General features: G+C 42.4%; 1 protein-coding gene across 2 annotated transcripts in view; it reads right to left on the reverse strand.

The window, feature by feature from the left end:
• The window catches only part of si:dkey-220o5.5 (actin filament-associated protein 1-like 2), a 113764-nt gene that overhangs the window by 55088 nt on the left and 35985 nt on the right, over positions 1-22691 (reverse strand). The window contains exon 2 of one of the 2 annotated variants that reach the window (XM_045225805.1): positions 11104-11232. In XM_045225805.1, the coding sequence (XP_045081740.1) occupies positions 11104-11232 (129 nt within the window). Of the gene's footprint in view, positions 1-6047; positions 6122-11103; positions 11233-22691 lie in introns of those variants that run through there. The other variant, XM_041900569.2, reaches the window with a different exon arrangement.

Genomic DNA, 22691 nt, shown 5'->3' on the forward strand with positions numbered 1-22691 from the left:
CTCAGTGGTCCCGTTCTGTGAGCTTGTGTGGCCTACCACTCCATGGCTTACAGTTGACCGGGCAGCTCTAGCAGGGCAGAAATTTGACAAACTGACTTGTTGGAAAGGTGGCATCCTATGACGGTGCCACCTTGAAGGTCACTGAGCTCTTCAGTAAGGCCATTATACTGGAGATTGCATGGCTGTGTGCTCGATTTTAGACACCTGTCAGCAACGGTTGTGGCTGAAATGGACAAATCCACTAATTTTAAGGGTTGTCCACATACGTTTGTATATATACAGTATACTGAACAAAAATATGAACGCAACATGCAACAATTCCAATGATTTTACTGTGTTACAGTTCATATAAGGAAATCAGTCAATTGAAATAAATAAATGAGGCCCTAATCTATGGATTTCACATGACTGGGCAGGGGCGCAGCCATGGTTGGGCCTGGGAGGGCATAGGGTCACCTACTTGTGAGCCAGGCCAGCCCACTGCGGAGCCAGGCCCAGAATGAGTTTTCACCCACAAAAGGGCTTTATTACAGACAGAAATACTCCTCAGTTTAATCAGCTGTCCAGGTGGCTGGTCTGAGACAATCCCGCAGGTGAAGAAGCAGGATGTGGAGGCCTGGCGTGGTTACACGTGGTCTGCGGTTGTGAGGCTATTTTAATAGTATCGCATAGAGACATAGCCACTGACCAATAACCTGCATTAAAGGGAACAACCACTAAGGAGGCACCAATAAGGTCGCACTCTCACCTGTGCAACAGTACAGGACAGATTCATGCGGGAAGCATCAAAGGGGATAGAGGAGGAGGTGAAAGAGGAATACATACCCACTAAGAAGCTTGAGGATTTAACAATACTATTTTCATTGTAGCTGTTTATGAACTGTATCTACACCTTACATAATGTATGGAGTCAATATGAGCCAAAAATATGTAAAGACCCATCTCAATATTATGTGTTAATGTTTTTTAGTTTTTGTGGGAGGGGTATTGGAGGACAACTGGAGGTCTACTTTGAATTAGTATGGATAAGTATCTCAAAGTGGTGGTAAGGACAGTGATAAGTATCTTAAAATTGAACCCATCATGGTAATTGGTGAATTAAGTATAGCTGTCACGACTTCCTCCGAAGCTGCCTCCTCTCCTTGTTCGGGCAGGTTTCGGCGGTCGTCGTCACCGGCCTTCTCATCATTCCATTTGTTTTGTCTTGTTTATTACACACACCTGGTTCATATCCCCTCATCAGTACCTGTATAAGTGTTCCCTCTGCCCCCTAGTCTTTGTGTGTGATTGTTTATGGTGGAGGATAGTGAAGCTCGGTGGAGCGCCGTGTATTTTGTATCGCCGGGATATTTTCCTGTGTGCCTTGTATTTTCCAGTGTGCCTGTTTTGCGCACTTGAGTGTTTTTGACGCATTACTGCGTAACTTTGTATTTGCGGAATAAAGCCTGTTATTCTGTGATTTACCCTCCTGCGCCTGACTCCTTCAACATCACCTCATCACAATAGCTAGCTATAATTCCAATGGTTTGGCTGATAATAAGAAAAGAAGAGTCGTTTTTACATGGCTAAAGGAGAAGAATTACCATATTTATTGTCTTCAGGAAACTCATTCAATATCTTCTGACGAAGTGCCCTGGGAAAAATAATGGGATGGTCAAATCTATTTCAGTCATGGGTTAAGAAATTCAAAAGGTGTTATGATCCTACTCAAAAACAATGTGGATTTTGAGGTACAATCCTTTCAAATAGATCCTCAAGGAAGATGGATTGCTTTAAATATACTACTTGATGATAAACAATTATGGCTCATAAATCTATATGGACCAAGAAGATCCAAACTTCTTAGAAAATATTTACAATAGTCTCCAAAATTCTGATAAGTCTATTAAAATGGTAGGGGACTAAGTACATCAATAGACCGTAAAGGCAATCATATTACCAATTACCACCCTCTAGCGCTCAAAGAGATTGCTAATATTATGGACACGTTGGAACTGGTTGATGTACGGAGGCTTTAAAACCCATACCTTGTAAGATATACTTGGAAGAGGCTAAATCAAGCTAGTTGGATGGATGACTTTCTGGTATCCTTTTCTATGGTGCCAAAAGTGAAAAAAGTATGGATTGAGGATCTAATGCAATCAGACCATCAGCTTATACATTTTAGTCATTTAGCAGACACTCTTATCCAGAGCGACTTACAGTTTGTGCATACATTATTTTTTTTTTTTGTGGGAATCAAATCCACAACCCTGGCGTTGCAAACGCCATGCTCTACCAACTGAGCTACATCCCTGCCGGCCATTCCTTCCCCTACCCTGGACGACGCTGGGCCAATTGTGCGCCGCCCCATGGGTCTCCCGGTCGCGGCCGGCTACGACAGAGCCTGGATTTGAACCAGGATCTCTAGTGGCATAGCTAGCACTGCGATGCAGTGCCTTAGACCACTGCACCACTCGGGAGGTAGCCCTCCATGTAACTATGACTGACTTTCAAAGAGGGCGGCGATATTGGAAAGTTTATTGACAGACAGTACATTTTTTACTGTTTTTTTCGTGCATAATACAGTTTCAGCGGATCCACTTACAGTATGGGATGTCTTTAAGTGTGCCTTTAGAGGCCATTCAATGAAATGTTCATCCCAAAAACAAAAACGGATTCGGTCAACAGAGAAAATATTTATAGCAGAAATAGAGGAACTAACATTGCACATCAATGGTGTTGATAAATGTTCTGCAGAAGTACTGAATAGTTTAGACACAAAACAAAAAGAGTTTGAGGAAAATATCTGTTTTCATTTATAAAAATTAAAAAAGCAAATTGGATGGAGAATGGCGAAAAATGCACCAAGTTTTTCTTGAACCTTCAACAAAGAAACACGACCAAAAATAATCTACTGAAAATAGCTACAAATGATGGAGAAATAATCCCCACCAAATAATATTTTGAATGAAGAAGCAAAATGTTTTCCTTTCAAGTTCCTCCAACTTCACTTGACGAAGAGTGTTGGTTAAACTATCTGCGACACAAAACATTATTGCGAGGGACAAATTACACAGGACGAACTACGGTCGGCAAGCGACTCCTTTCAGACTGGGAAAACCCCTGGCCTTGATGGCGTTCCAATAGAGATATATCAAACATTTTATGAATTACTGAAAGATCCACTACTAGCATGTTTTAATTATTCATACAGTGGGGGAAAAAAGTATTTAGTCAGCCACCAATTGTGCAAGTTCTCCCAATTAAAAGGATGAGAGAGGCCTGTAATTTTCATCATAGGTACACGTCAACTATGACAGACAAATTGAGAAAACAAAATCCAGAAAATCACATTGTAGGATTTTTAATGAATTTATTTGCAAATTATGGTGGAAAATAAGTATTTGGTCAATTACAAAAGTTTCTCAATACTTTGTTATATACCCTTTGTTGGCAGTGACACAGGTCAAACGTTTTCTGTAAGTCTTCACAAGGTTTTCACACACTGTTGCTGGTATTTTGGCCCATTCCTCCATGCAGATCTCCTCTAGAGCAGTGATGTTTTGGGGCTGTCGCTGGGCAACACGGACTTTCAACTCCCTCCAAAGATTTTCTATGGGGTTGAGATCTGGAGACTGGCTAGGCCATTCCAGGACCTTGAAATGCTTCTTACGAAGCCACTCCTTCGTTGCCCGGGCGGTGTGTTTGGGATCATTCTCATGCTGAAAGACCCAGCCACGTTTCATCTTCAATGCCCTTGCTGATGGAAGGAGGTTTTCACTCAAAATCTCACGATAAATGGCCCCATTCATTCTTTCCTTTACACGGATCAGTCGTCCTGGTCCCTTTGCAGAAAAACAGCCCCAAAGCATGATGTTTCCACCACCCATGCTTCACAGTAGGTATGGTGTTCTTTGGATGCAACTCAGCATTCTTTGTCCTCCAAACACGACGAGTTGAGTTTTTACCAAAAAGTTATATTTTGGTTTCATCTGACCATATGACATTCTCCCAATCCTCTTCTGGATCATCCAAATGCACTCTAGCAAACTTCAGACGGGCCTGGACATGTACTGGCTTAAGCAGGGGGACACGTCTGGCACTGCAGGATTTGAGTCCCTGGCGGCGTAGTGTGTTACTGATGGTAGGCTTTGTTACTTTGGTCCCAGCTCTCTGCAGGTCATTCACTAGGTCCCCCCGTGTGGTTCTGGGATTTTTGCTCACCGTTCTTGTGATCATTTTGACCCCACGGGGTGAGATCTTGCGTGGAGCCCCAGATCGAGGGAGATTATCAGTGGTCTTGTATGTCTTCCATTTCCTAATAATTGCTCCCACAGTTGATTTCTTCAAACCAAGCTGCTTACCTATTGCAGATTCAGTCTTCCCAGCCTGGTGCAGGTCTACAATTTTGTTTCTGGTGTCCTTTGACAGCTCTTTGGTCTTGGCCATAGTGGAGTTTGGAGTGTGACTGTTTGAGGTTGTGGACAGGTGTCTTTTATACTGATAACAAGTTCAAACAGGTGCCATTAATACAGGTAACGAGTGGAGGACAGAGGAGCCTCTTAAAGAAGAAGTTACAGGTCTGTGAGAGCCAGAAATCTTGCTTGTTTGTAGGTGACCAAATACTTATTTTCCACCATAATTTGCTAATAAATTCATAAAAAATCCTACAATGTGATTTTCTCTCAAATGTTGTGCACAAATTTGTTTCTATCCCTGTTAGTGAGTATTTCTCCTTTGCCAAGATAATCCATCCAACTGACAGGTGTGCATATCAACAAGCTGATTAAACAGCATGATCATTACACAGTTGCACCTTGTGCTGGGGACAATAAAAAGCCACTCTAAAATGTGTAGTTTTGTCACACAACACAATGCCACAGATGTCTCAAGTTTTGAGGGAGCATGCAATTAGCATGCTGACTGCAGGAATGTCGACCAGTGCTGTTGTCAAATAATTGAATGTTCATTTCTCTACCATAAGCTGCCTCCAAAGTCATTTTAGAGAATTTAGCAGTATGTCCAACCGGCCTCACAACCGCAGACCACATGTAACCACGCCAGCCCAGGACCTCCACATCTGGATTCTTCACCTGCTGGATCATCTGAGACCAGCCACCCGGACAGCTCGTTGTCCTCACCAGGATCTTGACCTGACTGAAGTTCGGCGTCGTAACTGACTTCAGTGGGCAAATGCTCGCCTTCGATGGCCACTGGCACGCTGGAGAAGTGTGCTCTTTAGAGATTAATCCCAGTTTCAACTGTACCGGGCAGATGGCAGACAGCGTGTATGGCGTCGTGTGGGTGAGTGGTTTGCTGATGTCAACATTGTGAACAGAGTGCCACATGGTGGCGGTGGGGTGATGGTATGGGCAAACATAAACAACGAACACAAATTAATTTATCAATGGCAATTTGATTGCACAGAGATACCGTGACGAGATCCTCAGGCCCATTGTTGTGCCACTCATCCGCCGCCATCACCTCATGTTTCAACATGATAAAGCACGGCCCCATGTCGCAAGGATCTTTAAACGATTCCTGGGAGCTGAAAATGTCCTGTATACACACCAGACATGTCACCCATTGAGCATGTTCGGGATGCTCTGGATCGACATGTAGGTCAGCGTTTTCCTGCTCCCACCAATATCCAGCAACTTCGCACAGCCATTAAAGAGGAGTGGGACAACATTCCACAGGCCACAATCAACAGCCTGATCAACTCTACGCGAAGGAGATGTGTCACGCTGCATGAGGCAAAATGGTGGTCACACCAGTTACTGACTGGTTTTCTGATCCACCCCCCTACCTTTAAGGTATCTGTGACCAATAGATGCATATCTGTATTCCCAGTCATGTGAAATCCATAGATTAGGGCCTAATGAATTTATTTCAATTGACTGATTTACTTATATGAACTGTAACTCAGTAAAATCTTTGAAATTGTTGCATGTTGCGTTTATATTGTTGGTCAGTGTATTTAATTGACTTCCATTGAAACAGAATAAATTAGGGAGTGGGATGTCTCGCTTCCTCTTCCGTCTCTGGTGAAGCTCTTTATTCACCTGGCTAGACCAAGAGGTTATGCGGTGGGGTCCAGCTGAGGCCACTATGAAGGAGATGGGAGACCATGTGGTACCTAGGATGGAGACAGGGGGAGATGAATGGGAGGGAAAGGGAGAGTGGGGTATCTGTGAGTAGAGTGCTGTCAATATAAGGTCAAGTCAAATGTGAGTGTGTGCCTGTCAGTCAGTTGCTACTCAAAGCATAGTCTACCTCGGTCAGTAGCGCATTGCATGGCGATGAACTTGGCGATGAACTTGGCTCCTAATTCAGCTGGCAGACTTCTTTCTGGCCTCAGCGATGGTCAGTAGACTGCACCGAGGGGTGAAGGAAAGGGAAAGGGGGATACCTAGTCAGTTGTACAACTGAATGCATTCAACTGAAATGTGTCTTCCACCTTTAACCCAACCCGTCTGAATGAGAGAGGTGCGGAGGGCTGCCTTAATCGACATCCACGTCTTTGGCACCCGGGGAAAAGGACAGCAGGGGGATCTGATTGCTGCTCACCTCTCCTGCAATAGAAGTGTTGAATGCAGAATGAAGCATTTCTCATGGTAATTGGATGTCAAATAAATCCTTGCCAATAGTTGAGAGTTGCTGTTGCTAGGTTAGTCCCAGATCTGTATGTCTACTAATCATAGGACAGGGGGTGAATCCAAAGTTATAGAAAGGATGAGGGAGAGAGAGAATTCGCCATCAGAGTAGGAGTGCTGATCTAGGATCAGGCCCAATCTGTCCATATAATAGTATTCATTATGATTTTACCTTTTACAAATTCTTAGTCTGGATTGTTCTCTTGGGTCAAATTGGACCCTGTACATTAATGAAATATGAATTAGTAGTACCTAATATGGGATACTTGTATCAGCTGTTATAGATTAACTAAATGACGATGAGCTCCTACATACAGTGCATTCAGAAAGTATTCAGACCCCTTGACTTTTTCCACATTTTGTTACGTTACAGCCTAAATCTAAAATGGATGAAATTATTTTTTCCCTCATCGATACCCCATAATGACAAAGCGAAAACAGGTTTTTAGATTTTTTTGCAAATTTCTAAAAAATTAAAAACAGAGCAATCGGGGGAGAAGGGCCTTGATCAGGGCGGTGATCAAGAACCAATGGTCACTCTGACAGAGCTCCAGAGTTCCTCTGTGGAGATGGGAGAACCTTCCAGAAGGACAACCATCTCTGCAGCACTCCACCAATCAGGCCTTTATGGTAGAGTGGCCAGACGGAAGCCACTCCTCAGTAAAAGGCACATGACAGCCCACTGTCATGACCCTAAGCACACCAACAGGACAATGACCCTAAGCACACAGCCAAGACAACGCAGGAGTGGCTTTGGGACAAGTCTCTGAATGTCCTTGAGTGGCCCAGCCAGAGCCCGTACTTGAACCCGATCGAACATCTCTGGAGAGACCTGAAAATAGCAGTGCAGCGACGCTCCCCAAAGAACCTGACAGAGCTTGAGAAGATCTGAGATACCTACTGCAGCCCTCATCCTACACATACAACACCCGTTCTGCCAGTCACATTTGGCTAAAGGTTCCCAAAGCACCCACATCCCTAGGTCGCTAGTCTTTTCAGTTCGCTGCAGCTAGCGACTGGAACGAGCTGCAAAAAACACTCAAACTGGACAGTTTTATCTCCATCTCTTCATCCGAGGACTCAATCATGGACACTCTTACTGACCGTTGTGGCTGCTTCTCGTGATGCATTGTTGTCTCTACCTTCTTGCCTTTGTGCTGTTGTCTGTGCCCAATAATGTTTGTACCATGTTTTGTGCTGCTGCCATGTTGTGCTGCTGCCATGTTATGTTGCTACCACGTTGTTGTCATGTGGTGTTGCTACCATGCTGTGTTGTCATGTGTTACAGCCATGCTTGTAATATGGTGTGTAGAGTGATGAAGACAAAAAATGATTAAATCAATTTTAGAATAAGTCTGTAACGTAACAACATTTGGAAATAGTCAAGGGGTCTGAACACTTTCCGGATGCACTGTATGCTTCAGTAAAGTTGCCCTCCAGTGGCCACCACCACTCCTTTAACCACATCTGAAACTCCTACACAGACAGACAGAAAGGCTGGCAGACACACAGAGACACACACACACACACACAGTCTAAGAGCTGGGCAAAATAGACAAATGCAAAACAAAGGTTTCACCTCCGTCACTGGGTCGTGTCATGCCTTGTTATGAACTTTCTCAAGCCGCCCTCTGCCGGCGGCGCCATAGTGGTGCCCCAAAAGTCGTGATAGTTTAGTCTAAATGGCATTGCTAAAGTAGGCAAATGTTTAATAGGACACAACTTTGCCATTGTTATCATGTCATCAAATTTACTTTAGACAGATGGCAATGTTGTCATTAGCTAGCAAAGTTTGTCAAATATAGCAATGCAAACATTATCTAGCTAAAATCCAGGGATCTTTCGTCAATCTTAGCTAGCTAGCTAATGTTACACAGCATCTAAAGTCAATCTGGCTACATCAAAATTATGACAAAAGGTTTTCCTACACTCTTAGAAAAGAAGGCTCTATCTAGAACCTAAAAGGATTCTTCAGTTGTCCCCATTGGATAACCCTTTCAACAGAGGGTTCTACCTGGAACCAAAAAGGGACAGCCGAAGGACCCTTTTGGAACCCTTTTTCTAAGAGTGTACTAATTATTTGCCTCCTTTTTAAATGTAATTGTATTTCCAAGCCACTGTAATGCACTTTTGATTAAATCAGCGCTCATTCAAAATGCATTGAGCAGAATGCACGATCAATCGGACTTGCTCCTCAGATAGGGGCTTGCTTGTTCTTGAGAATAGCCATTGCTATTAACTAATTTCAGTGCATTATTCATATAGCTAGCTTACTAGCCAACTAGATAGTTGGCTGTGCTAGAAATTATATAATCATGCTAGCTAATTGTTTCAATGCCCCTTCCAAATGTGAAATTACAAGACAAAAAGGACACTTACCTAAGGATGTTCCTTTATGTCCTCTTTGTTGTGAAGGTTGCTAGCTAGCTAGCTAGCTAATCTCGTTCCCAGAGACTTCCACCCAAATACGCTGTGCGCAATAGCCTGTGGACGAGGTTACTAGCTAGCTAACTTTTTGCGAGGGAACGCAAAGCATTTTACCAGGGAACGCAAAATAATTAGAACACCCTTCAGGTGTTCTGTAGTAATGGCTGCTTCCACCAAGTATTCTCTGGGGTGTGAAGACATACACAATCAAGACATCTTCTGTTTTTTTTTAAGTTAATTTGGAAAATATTTTCCACTTGAAAATGTGGAGTAGGTTGTGTAGATCTGTAGGAAAAAAAATCTAATTCAATCTCCTTTTAAACGTTATTTTAAGGCACCAAAATGTGAAGACTGTGCAAGGGGTGTTTAGACTCACTAGGCATAAGTCAGTAAAGGAAATGTACAGTTGAAGTCGGAGGTTTACGTACACCTTAGCCAAATACATTTAAACTCAGTTTTTCACAATTCCTGACATTTAATCCTAGTAAAAATTCCCTGTCTTAGGTCAGTTAGGATCACCACTTTATTTTAAGAATGTGAAATGATTTATTTCAGCTTTTATTTCTTTCATCACATTCCCAGTGGGTCAGAAGTTTACATACACTCAATTAGTATTTGGTAGCATTGCCTTTAAACATTTTTACTTGGGTCAAATGTTTCGGGTAGCCTTCCACAAGCTTCCCACAATAAGTTGGGTGAATTTTGGCCCATTCCTCCTGACAGAGCTGGTGTAACTGAGTCAGGTTTGTAGGCCTCCTTGTTCGCACACGCTTTTTCTGTTCTGCCCACAAATGTTCTATTTTGTGAAGTGCACCAGTCCCTCCTGCAGCAAAGCACCCCCACAGCATGATGCTGCCACCACCGTGCTTCACGGTTGGGATGGTGTTCTTCGGCTTGCAAGCGACCCCCCTTTTCCTCCAAACATAACGATGGTCATTATGGCCAAACAGTTATATTTTAGTTTCATCAGACCAGAGGACATTTCTCCAAAAAGTACGATATTTGTCCCCATGTGCAGTTGCAAACCGTAATCTGGCTTTTTTATGGCGGTTTTGGAGCAGTGGCTTCTTCCTTGCTGAGCGGCCTTTCAGGTTATGTTGATATAGGACTTGTTTTACTGTGGATATAGATACTTTTGTACCTGTTTCCTCCAGTATCTTCACAAGGTCCTTTGCTGTTGTTCTGGGATTGATTTGCACTTTTCACACCAAAGTACGTTCATCTCTAGGAGACAAAATGCGTCTCCTTCCTGAGCGGTATGACGGCTGCGTGGTCCCATGGTGTTTATACTTGCGTACTATTGTTTGTACAGATGAACGTGGTACCTTCAGGCATTTGGAAATAGCTCCCAAGGATGAACTAGGCTTGTGGAGGTCTACAATTTTTATTCTGAGATATTGGCTGATTTCTTTTGATTTTCCCATGATGTCAAGCAATGAGGCACTGAGTTTGAAGGTAGGCATTGAAATACATCCACAGGTACACCTCCAATTGACTCAAATTATGTCAATTAGCCTATCAGAAGCTTCTAAAGCCATGACATAATTTTCTGGAATTTTCCAAGCTGTTTAAATGCACAGTCAACTTTCCAAGCTGTTTAAATGCACAGTCAACTTAGTGTATATAAACTTCTGATCCATTGGAATTGTGATACAGTGAATTATAAGTGGAATAATCTGTCTGTAAACAATTGTTGGAAAAATTACTTGTGTCATGCACAAAGTAGATGTCCTAACCGACTTACCAAAACAATAGTTTGTTAACAAGAAATTTGTGGAGTGGTTGAAAAACGAGTTTTAATGACTCCAACCTAAGTGTATGTAAACTTCCGACTTCAACTGCATATGTATGTATATATGCGAGGAAAAAAACAACATATGGGGGATTGGAAGTGATGCAGACATTTACATTGATGGAAGTTACAATCTAATTAAAGCTGATCTACCACCCCTCCCCCCAACGAAAAAAATAATAATAATAATAATACATAAATAAATACAAATATATATAAAAGTAAGTAACAACAAAAGTGACCTACCATGGGTGTCTTGCAGCTTGGACAGCAGCTCTGAGACTGACTTCTTTTGGGCCTGAGCGATGTAGCTGAGGTTCTCACTGTCCAGCACCACCAGGAAGGAGTGCAGATCTGTGATCAGCCGGTTCAGCACTACGGACACAACAGGGGTGTATTAATTAGTGCAAAGGAAAACGTTTTGCAACATAAATGAGTGTTTCTTGTTGGACAAGTTCAGGTTAGTCCCTCCCCATTTTGTCTGTTTGCTTCTGTTTGGTTCCTAGTGATTACACCCCAGACGGCAACAATGGCTCAATCCCAATACTCCCCCTTAGCACCCCCCTCCAGTTTGCGCAATCCCGCGAGCCGCATCGAGTCGGAGTGGTGTCCCAATTCAACTTTGATCAAGGAGTAGTGCCTTTTCAGTCACCTAGTTGGCCCTCTAAACCAAGCAAATCGAGATGCAGACTTCCTCTCGAGTGGTTATCAAAACACCCATGAAGCTCTGCGACCTAAGGCTCTAAAGTTGCTTCAGGAAGATGGTTGACAAAAATATTAGGATGGAAGCAAATGTAAGTAATTATAACTTCATAACGAATCATTAATTTTTTTTGCAGTTAAGAGGAATATGTTAGTTAATGTAAAGACAAATCATTCTGCATATATTTTGGTCATAAAGATAATTTACAAAAATCGCTATTTAACAAGCTAGCTGAATAGCTAACATTAGCCAACTAGCTATATATTTACATTTACATTTACGTCATTTAGCAACGCTCTTACCCTTACTTAGCTTGCTATATGGGCTTTTAACATTTGTATGAATTGTAAATCGTGTTATTTAATGTTTTCCAGACTCCTGAGCAAATCAGCAAACCAGGCTGTCATCTTGTGAAACACAGTGGATTCAAATAACCTAGCTAGCTAGCTAGCTAACTAAAGCATTTACTAGAAATGTAATGTACAATTTTGTAAGCTTGCCTTGCAGTTCATTAAAATATATTTAAAAAACTCATTGATCTGACATGACTGTCACGTGATAAGATGGCGTATTGAAGCGGAATCACCTCAAGATAAAAACATAATATTCAATATCAGTAAGTTAGACTAAATATTAGCACTTCATATAGTCGTGGGTAATAACATTCAATCTGGATAATAACACAAAAGAAATCATAAGGCTAGAGAAATGTAGCGACAAATATTACAACAACAAGCAATACTCAAACATGACGGAGGATAAACGAGGAGAATCTATCTCCAAGAGAAAACGCAACTCCTCGACGGATACAGATGATTTATGCTTTTCACCACTGGGACTGGTAAGTGTGGAAAGCGATTTGTTGAAGTCGATAAATGACAAACTGGGCATACTAGAGTTGGTCAGTAAGGATATAAAGGAGTTGAAGGCGAGTCTGAAAAAGCTGTGATAATGGAGAAAGATACAAAAAAGCTAAAAGGGACAGTCACTAAGATAGAAACGGACGTTAAGGAAGTTAAAGGAGAACAACTTTCTGAGAGAAGCCTTACTAGACATACAGACTAGAACGATGAGAGAAAATCTAGTACTTATGGGTTTCCAAGAAAAAGAAGGAGAATTACCCAGAAAATTGTGAAGGACTTCTTCTAACAGCGCTTCAAATCCCACTCGATGCTGTCGATAAAATCCAACTTGAACGTGTACACCGTTTCGGACAAAGAGGATAGCGATATGAGCGTCCAATCGTTGCCAAATTTGCTTTCTTTAAGGATAAAGTAATGGTTTAAAGCCTAGGTAAACTCAAAAGGGGTGATGATATTAATTAACAGTAATTTCGATCAGAATGTGCAAATTGTCCAGGTAGATGGATGATTTTAAATATGTTATTAGACCATAAACAGATATGGCTCATTAACCTTTACGGACCAAATAATGATGATCCACACTTCTTTGACAATATATATAATAAATTATCAACCCTGCAAGCAATACAAGACTCTATTATTATGGTGGGAGATTATAATACCGTTTTAAATAGCTCAATGGACCGTAAAGGAAATCACACTACAAACTATCACCCTCATGCTTTTAAGGAAATCATGAATGTCATGGATACATTATAACTAGTAGATATATGGAGGCTTAAATATCATGACCTAGTGAGATATTCATGGCGGAGACTCAATCAAGCTAGTCGTCTTGACTTCTTACGTCATTCTCGTTGGCACCAAAAGTAAAAAAAAAAAAGTGTTGATAGGGGACAGAATGCGGTCGGACCATCATATTATTGGCAAATACATTACTCTTACTGAATTTCCACACTGGGCGAGGATATTGGAAATTTAATCAAAGCCTATTGGATGATAACTTGTTTTTAACTAGGACAGAGGAATTTATAACAGATTTTTTTCCAACATAACATAGGTACAGCAAATCCCCTTATTGTATGGGACACTTTTAAATGTGCCTTTAGAGGCCATGCAATTCAGTACTCATCCCGAAAACAAAAGCAATTTAGGTCAAAAGACTCCATACTAACAAAGGAAATAGAAGGTCTAACAGAACAGATACAGTGAGGGAAAAAAGTATTTGATCCCCTGCTGATTTGTACGTTTGCCCACTGACAAATAAATAATCAGTCTATAATTTTAATGGTAGGTTTATTTGAACAGTGAGAGACAGAATAACAACAAAAAAATTCAGAAAAACGCATGTCAAAAATGTTATAAATTGATTTGCATGTTAATGAGGGAAATACATATTTGACCCCTCTGCAAAACATGACTTAGTACTTGGTGGCCAAACCCTTGTTGGCAATCACAGAGGTCAGACGTTTCTTGTAGTTGGCCACCAGGTTTGCACACAACTCAGGAGGGATTTTGTCCCACTCCTCTTTGCAGATCTTCTCCAAGTCATTAAGGTTTCGAGGCTGACGTTTGGCAACTCGAACCTTCAGCTCCCTCCACAGATTTTCTATGGGATTAAGGTCTGGAGACTGGCTAGGCCACTCCAGGACCTTAATGTGCTTCTTCTTGAGCCACTCCTTTGTTGCCTTGGCCGTGTGTTTTGGGTCATTGTCATGCTGGAATACCCATCCACGACCCATTTTCAATGCCCTGGCTGAGGGAAGGAGGTTCTCACCCAAGATTTGATGGTACATGGCCCCGTCCATCATCCATATTTCTCAGAAAGTTTTAAACTGTCAAGAGGAGTAAAACAAGGTTGTACACTATCGGCATATCTATTTATTATGGCCATCGAAATGTTAGCTATTAAAATCAGATCCAACAATAATATCAAGGGAATAGACATCCAGGGCTTAAAAACAAAAGTGTCATTGTACGCTGATGATTTATGTTTTCTTTTAAATCCACAACTTGAATCCCTCCACAGCCTCATAGAGGATCTAGATACGTTTTCTAACCTCTCTGGATTACAACCAAATTATGACAAATGTACTATATTACGTATTGGATCACAAAAAAATACAATTTCTACAATACCATGTATTTTACCAATAAAATATTCTGATGGTGATGTGGATATACTCGGAATACATATCCCAAATGAAATAAATGATCTCACTCCAATAAATTTGAATAGAAAGTTAGCAAAATAGATAAGATCTTGCTCCCATGGAAAGGCAAATACCTGTCTATTTGTGGAAAAATCACCCTGATTAACTCTTTAGTATTATCCCAGTTTACCTATTTGCTTATGGTCCTGCCTACGCCTAGCAAACAGTTGTTTAAATTATATGAGAATTTTTTTTTCCATTTTATTTGGAATGGCAAGCCAGACTAAATTAAACGGGCCTATTTATATAATGAATATGAATTCGGAGGACAGAAATGATTAAATATTAAAGCATTAGACCTATCACTGAAAGCTTCAGTCTACAAAAGTTATACTGAAATCCGAACTGGTTCTCTAGCAAATTAGTAAGATTGTCTCACCCCATGTTCAAGAATGGCCTTTTTCCCTTTATTCAGATTACAACCTCTCACTTTCAGTTATTTGAAAAGGAAATCATCTCCCAAATATCACTATTTCTAAAACAAGCCATAGAAAGTTGGTTGCAATTTCAATTGAATCCTCCAGAAACTACAAAACAAATAATGCAACAAATATTGTGGTTAAAGTCAAATATACTAATTGATAAAAAATGTAATCTTTAGAAAAAAAATAATTTTTTGAATTTTAAAAAAATGATATCATAGGTAGGACTGGTAGAGTTATGTTGCAAATGCAGCTAACAAAAACATATGGAAATGTCTGCTCTACACAAAATTACAACCAAATAATTGCAGCATTACCGCAAAAATCGAAGAGGAAAGTCGAAGGGGGAAAAAGTAAGGAACTTGTCTGTCGGCCCTGCATTAAAGAACATAATTGGTTAAATAAAATTGTGATAAATAAAAAAGTATACCAGTTTAATTTAAGGACCATAGGATTGACAGCCGTCCCATATAAAATAGTTGGGAAGAGATTTTTGAAGTACCGATTCCATGGCATAGTGTTTATGAACTGATACGCAAAACGACACCAGATTCAAAACTTAGAATTTTTCAATTTAAATTATTATACAAAATTCTTGCTACCAATAGAATGTTATTTATATGGGGGATTTTGCTGCAAAGAGACAGAATCATTAGATCATTTGTTTTGGTACTGTCCATTTGAAGCTTGTTTTTGGTCACAGGTCCAGGAATGGCTGAAGGATTGCAATATTTACCTGGAGCTAACCCTGCCGATAGCACTACTGGGTGATCTGAAAAGTCATAGTCAATCGATCAATAACATAATAATACTTTTAGCAAAAATTTTTATTTTCAATTTACAATCTGTACAAACAATGAGAATAGAAGGGTTCAGAACTTTTGTGAAACATCACAGTACAGTTGAAAAATATATGGCAAATAGAAATCCAATATGGATGGTTTTAAGAGATAGATGGGAGTTGTTGAATGGAGCTGAAGGATTGGACTAATAACAACTAACAATAACTAATAACAACAAGATAACTAATGTAAAGCATACTGTGTCCATAATAAGTATATAGGTTGAGAGCTTTTGTGAAAGAGCACAGTTAGAAAGATATGGCATACAGAAGCAAACCGGATGGACATCGGAGAGGTTGAGGGTAGAGGACGTTCAGGAGTGAATACTAATGAATACACCCCTGTTGTGTCCGCAGTGCTGAACCGGCTGATCACAGATCTGCACTCCTTCCTGGTGGTGCTGGACAGTGAGAACCTCAGCTACATCGCTCAGGCCCAAAAGAAGTATCAGAGCTGCTGTCCAAGCTGCAAGACACCCATGGTAGGTCACTTTTGTTGTACCTTACTTTTATATATATTTGTATTTATTTATGTATTATTATTATTATTATTATTATTATTATTATTAATTTTTTCGTTGGGGGGAGGGGTGGTAGATCAGCTTTAATTGCAGATAGATTGTAACTTCCATCAATGTAAATGTCTGCATCACTTCCAATCCCCCATATGTTGTTTTTTTCCTCGCATATATACATACATATGCAGTTGAAGTCGGAAGTTTACATACACTTAGGTTGGAGTCATTAAAACTCGTTTTCAACCACTCCACAAATTTCTTGTTAACAAACTATTGTTTTGGTAAGTCGGTTAGGACATCTACTTTGTGCATGACACACTTAATTTTTCCAACAATTGTTTACAGATAGATTATTCCACTTATAATTCACTGTATCACAATTCCAGTGGATCAGAAGTTTATATACACTAAGTTGACTGTGCCTTTAAACAGCTTGGAAAATTCCAGAAAATGATGTCATGGCTTTAGAAGCTTCTGATAGGCTAATTGTCACGCCCTGGCTCTGGGGACTCTAATATGTTGAGCCAGGGTGTGTAAAGTATATGTGTTTTGTTCTAGGTTTCACATTCTAGTATTGTTTGTCTATGTTGGCCAGTGTGGTTCTCAATCAGAGTCAACGTGATTCAGCTGTTGCTTGTTGTCTCTGATTGAGAACCATACTTTAGCAGCCTGTTTCCCCACAGAGTTTGTGGGATCTTGTTTCTAGTCTGTTGTGTTAGACCGTGAACTGTCACGTTATCGTTTTTTTTTGATCGTGTCTCTAATAAAGAGTATGTTTGCCTGCAACGCTGCGCCTTGGTCCTCATCTCTCACCGACGATCGTGACAGAAGATCCCACCAGAACTGGACCAAGCAGCCTAGTGAGGAGCAGAGAGGGTGGACTTGGGAACAGTGGAGGAAGAGCTTCGACTGGGTCAAGCCGAATGAGGAGCTGAATGGCGGGAATTGGAAGCAGAAGAGCGAGAGTTGGGCGAGAACCATAGAGGCCTGGCCCACGGGGAAGAGAGACTCCCAGAAAATTTTTAGGGGGGGGCTCACGACGTCGGGGCAGCAGGAGGCCGCGATAGAGCGGCCCAGCGGGTTGGCAGAGGAGGCCGCCAGGTTACGGGGGCCACTGGTCGAAGAGGGGATGGAAGGTGTAGAGGCACGGCGAGAGGTACTGGGGTGTGTTGCCAGTCCGGTCCGGCCTGTTCCTGATCCCCACGTAGGGCCAGTGGTGTGTGTTCCCAGTATGGTCCGGCCTGTTCCTGCCACTCGCACCAAGTCTACGGTGCGCGTCGCCAGCTCGGCCCGGCCTGTTCCTGCTCCCCACACCAAGCCTGTGGTGCGCTTCGTCAGCCCGGTCCGGCCCGCTCCTGCTCCCCGCACCAAGTCAGTGGTGCGCTTCGTCAGCCCGGTCCGGCCCGCTCCTGCTCCCCGCACCAAGTCAGTGGTGCGCTTCGTCAGCCCGGTCCGGCCCGCTCCTGCTCCCCGCACCAAGTCAGTGGTGCGTTTCGTCAGCCCGGCTCGGCCCGTTCCTGCTCCCCGCACCAAGTCAGTGGTGCGTTTCGTCAGCCCGGCTCGGCCCGCTCCTGCTCCCCGCACCAAGTCAGTGGTGCGTTTCGTCAGCCCGGCTCGGCCCGTTCCTGCTCCCCGCACCAAGTCAGTGGTGCGCTTCGTCAGCCCGGTCCGGCCCGCTCCTGCTCCCCGCACCAAGTCAGTGGTGCGTTTGCGTCAGGCCGGCTCGGCCCGCTCCTGCTCCCCACACCAAGCCAGTGGTGTGCGTCGTCAGTCCGGCACGGCCCGTGCCTGTTCCACTGGTGGCTGGTCCGGCACCGGTCAGATGCTTCACGCCGGAGCTAGAGCAATCCGCTCCACCAGTGTGCAGTCCAGCTCCGGCCAGCGGGGCCAGACCGGACCAGGGGTACTTTGGGGGTTGGAGAGGGAGCGGGGATCAGGCCCGGAGCCGGATCCGCCGCCTAAGCGGAGTGCCCACCCGGTCCCTCCCCTGTGGTATTTGGTGGGCGCGGTCGGAGTCCGCGCCTTTATGGGGGGGTACTGTCACGCCCTGGCTCTGGGGACTCTAATATGTTGAGCCAGGGTGTGTAAATTATATGTGTTTTGTTCTAGGTTTCACATTCTAGTATTGTTTGTCTATGTTGGCCAGTGTGGTTCTCAATCAGAGGCAACGTGATTCAGCTGTTGCTTGTTGTCTCTGATTGAGAACCATACTTTAGCAGCCTGTTTCCCCACAGAGTTTGTGGGATCTTGTTTCTAGTCTGTTGTGTTAGACCGTGAACTGTCACGTTATCGTTTTTTTTTTTTTGATCGTGTCTCTAATAAAGAGTATGTTTGCCTGCAACGCTGCGCCTTGGTCCTCATCTCTCACCGACGATCGTGACACTAATTGACATCATTTGAGTCAATTGGAGGTGTACCTGTGGATGTATTTCAAGGCCTACCTTCAAACTCAGTGCCTCTTTGCTTGACATCATGGGAAAATCAAAAGATATCAGCCAAGACCTCAGAAAAATAATTGTAGACCTCCACAAGTCTGGTTCATCCTTGAAAGCAATTTCCAAACGCCTGAAGGTACCACGTTCATCTGTACAAACAATAGTATACAAGTATAAACACCATGGGACCACGCAGCCGTCATACCGTTCAGGAAGGAGACGCGTTCTGTCTCCTAGAGATTAACGTACTTTGGTGCGAAAAGTGCAAATCAATCCCAGAACAACAGCAAAGGACCTTGTGAATATGCTGGAGGAAACAGGTACAAAAGTATCTATATCCACAGTAAAATGAGTCCTATATCGACATAACCTGAAAGGCTGCTCAGCAAGGAAGAAACCACTGCTCCAAAACCGCCAGACTACGGTTTGCAACTGCACATGGGGACAAAGATCTTACTTTTTGGAGAAATGTCCTCTGGTCTGATGAAACAAAAATAGAACTGTTTGGCCATAATGACCATTGTTGTGTTTGGAGGAAAAAGGGGGACTTGCAAGCCGAAGAACACCATCCCAACCGTGAAGCACGGAGGTGGCAGCATCATGCTGTGGGGGTGCTTTGCTGCAGGAAGGACTGGTGCACTTCACAAAATAGATGGCATCATCAGGAAGGAAAATGATGTGGATATATTGAAGCAACATCTCAAGAAATCAGTCAGGAAGTTCAAGCTTGGTCACAAATGGGTCTTCCAAATGGACAATCACCCCAAGCATACTTCCGAATTTGTGGCAAAATGGCTTAAGGACAACAAAGTCAAGGTATTGGAGTGGCCATCACAAAGCCCTGACCTCAATCCTATAGAAAATGTGTGGGCAGAACTGAAAAAGCATGTGCGAGCAAGGAGGACTACAAACCTGACTGTTATACCAGCTCTGTCAGGAGGAATGGGCCAAAATTCATCCAACTTGTTGTGGGAAGCTTGTGGAAGGCTACCTGAAACGTTTGACTCAAGTTAAACAATTTAAAGGCAATGGTACCAAATACTAATTGGGTGTATGTAAACTTCTGACCCACTGGGAATGTGATGAAAGAAATAAAAGCTGAAATAAATCATTCTCTCTACTATTATTCTGACATTTCACATTCTTAAAATAAAGTGGTGATCCTAACTGACCTAAGACAGGGAATTTTTACTAGGATTAAATGTCAGGAATTGTGAAAAACTGAGTTTAAATGTATTTGGCTAAGGTGTATGTAAACTTCCGACTTCAACTGTATGCACTGAGCTTGTCTGATGCTTTAAGCACTGTTTGATTCAATAATTAAGACACACAAATGACTCAAGAAAGAGCTTGATGGTCACACTCTGCTAAAAAAATGACAGCGAGTGCCTGTGTGACGGGGCACGTTGTCTCGCTCTCCTCCCTACTGCAGCGACACAGCACAGCAAGTGTTTATTGCGCTGTCCGTGCTGAAGCTGCAACATAATTTCAGCCATTTAGTTTCTTACCTGTTTCTGACTGAAAAGTTCTGTTACCGAAATCCCTAATTTGTTTAGGAAAAACATTCCCTATTCCCTCAACCCTTGCTCTCTTTACGTGAAGCATGTAAGCATTGCATGCATGTGACCAATAGGGCCTGACCTATAGCCTATCATAATCACATCAATAAATTGGTTATAACAAACTCTGAACACAGTAACACATGACAGCAAAATGGATGCGGAGGACGTGAAAAAGAAACTTGAAAAGGGCGAATGTTTACTGGTTGCTCAGGAGGGAAAGGGGAAGTCAGATCTGTGGAAGACATTTGACTTAGTTGTAGAAACTACTGGAGATCAAGAAAAAGGAGGGTATAGGAGCAAGCGTTGCGTGAGTATTGTGTGTGCCCAATAGTTGTTGTTAGATTGCAATATTTAAAACAAAATCTGACCATTTGGAACAGTGTAAACAACACTAATTAAATAAGTGTACCAAAGAGTCTGTTCTAACGGGGTGAAAATTACATAAAGCCTTTATTACAGCAGACTAAAAACAGTTGCATGAATTTGTGAATTGCGGTTTATTTATTGTTTAGGCTAATTATTCAAAGCTCCCTTTATTATTAAATGTTTAACCTAAAATGCTTGATTGCATTTCAAAGCATGAATGTCTCGAATGCTGTTTGATGGCATGAACGAATGAATGATTGATCGATTGATTGATACAATAGCCTATATATTGAAATATAGGCCTAAGTAAGTTTTGGTATTGACTAAATAGGACGTGGTCTTAGGCCTACAGCTTGATGGGGGTTATACAAGGCTACTATACAAAGCCTACTAATGATAACGACATTACTTATTATTATAATGATGATCATAATAATAATTGTAATAATAACAATAACAATAAGAAGGAACAGCGCCGGAGAAGATGGCTGCCGTTTTACAGCCCTCTAACCAACCCTCTAACCAATTGTACTATTATGTGTGTTTTTCCGCGTTATTTGTAATTTATTTTGTACATAATGTTTCTGCCATCGTCTCTTATAACCAAAAAGAGCTTCTGGATATCAGGACAGCGATTACTCACCTCGCATTGGACGAAGATTTTTTCTTCAACGAGGCGGCCGCGAAGGATATCATACAGACACCCGACAAGGCCCAAATCCCCGTCATTCGCGTGAGGAAGAGACGGAGATATCGCGGACGCAGATCCGGGTGCCTTGTGAGGATCCGACGGCGAGCGAGTAAACTGCCTCTTCCATCAATCCTATTAGCCAACGTTCAAGCTTTTGAGAATAAAATGGACGATTTAAGATTACGGTTATCCTACCAACGGGACATTAAAAACTGTAATATCTTATGTTTCACGGAGTCGTGGCTGAACGACAACAATGATAACATTCAGCTAGCAGGCTATACGCTACATCGGCAGGACAGAACAGCTGACTCTGGTAAGACAAGGGGTGGCGGTCTGTGTATATTTGTAAACAACAGCTGGTGCACAAAATCAAATACTAAGGAAGTCTCGAGGTTTTGCTCGCCTGAGGTAGAGTATCTTATGATAAGCTGTAGACCACACTATTTACCAAGAGAGTTTTCATCTATATTTTTCATAGCTGTCTATTTACCACCACAAACCAATGCTGGCATTAAGATTGCACTGAATGAGTTGTACAAGGCCATTAATCAACAGGAAAACGCTCATCCAGATGCAGCGCTCCTAGTGGCCGGGGACTTTAATGCAGGGAAACTTAAATCCGTTCTACCTAATTTCTACCAGCATGTTAAATGTGCAACCAGAGGGAAAAAACTCTAGACCACCTTTACTCCACACACAGAGACGCATACAAAGCTCTCCCTCGCCCTCCATTTGGCAAATCTGACCATAACTCTATCCTCCTGATTCCTGCTTATAAGCAAAAACTGAAGCAGGAAGCACCAGTGATTCGGTTAATAAAAAAGTGGTCAGATGACGCAGATGCTAAGCTACAGGACTGTTTTGCTAGCACAGACTGGAACATGTTCCGGGATTCTTCAGACAGCATTGAGGAGTACACCACATCAGTCACTGGCTTCATCAATAAGTGCATCGATGATGTCGTCCCCACAGTGACCGTACGTACATACCCCAACCAGAAGCCATGGATTACAGGAAACATCCGCACTGAGCTAAAGGGTAGAGCTGCCGCTTTCAAGGAACGGGACTCTAACCTGGACGCTTATAAGAAATCCCGTTATGACCTCCGACGAACCATCAAACAGGCAAAGAGTCAATACAGGTCTAAGATTGAATCATACTACATTGGCTCTGACGCTCGTCGGATGTGGCAGGGCTTGAAAACTATTACAGACTAC

This window comes from Coregonus clupeaformis, chromosome 16 (genome assembly GCF_020615455.1).
Source record: "Coregonus clupeaformis isolate EN_2021a chromosome 16, ASM2061545v1, whole genome shotgun sequence".
Taxonomy (NCBI): Eukaryota; Metazoa; Chordata; class Actinopteri; order Salmoniformes; family Salmonidae; genus Coregonus; species Coregonus clupeaformis.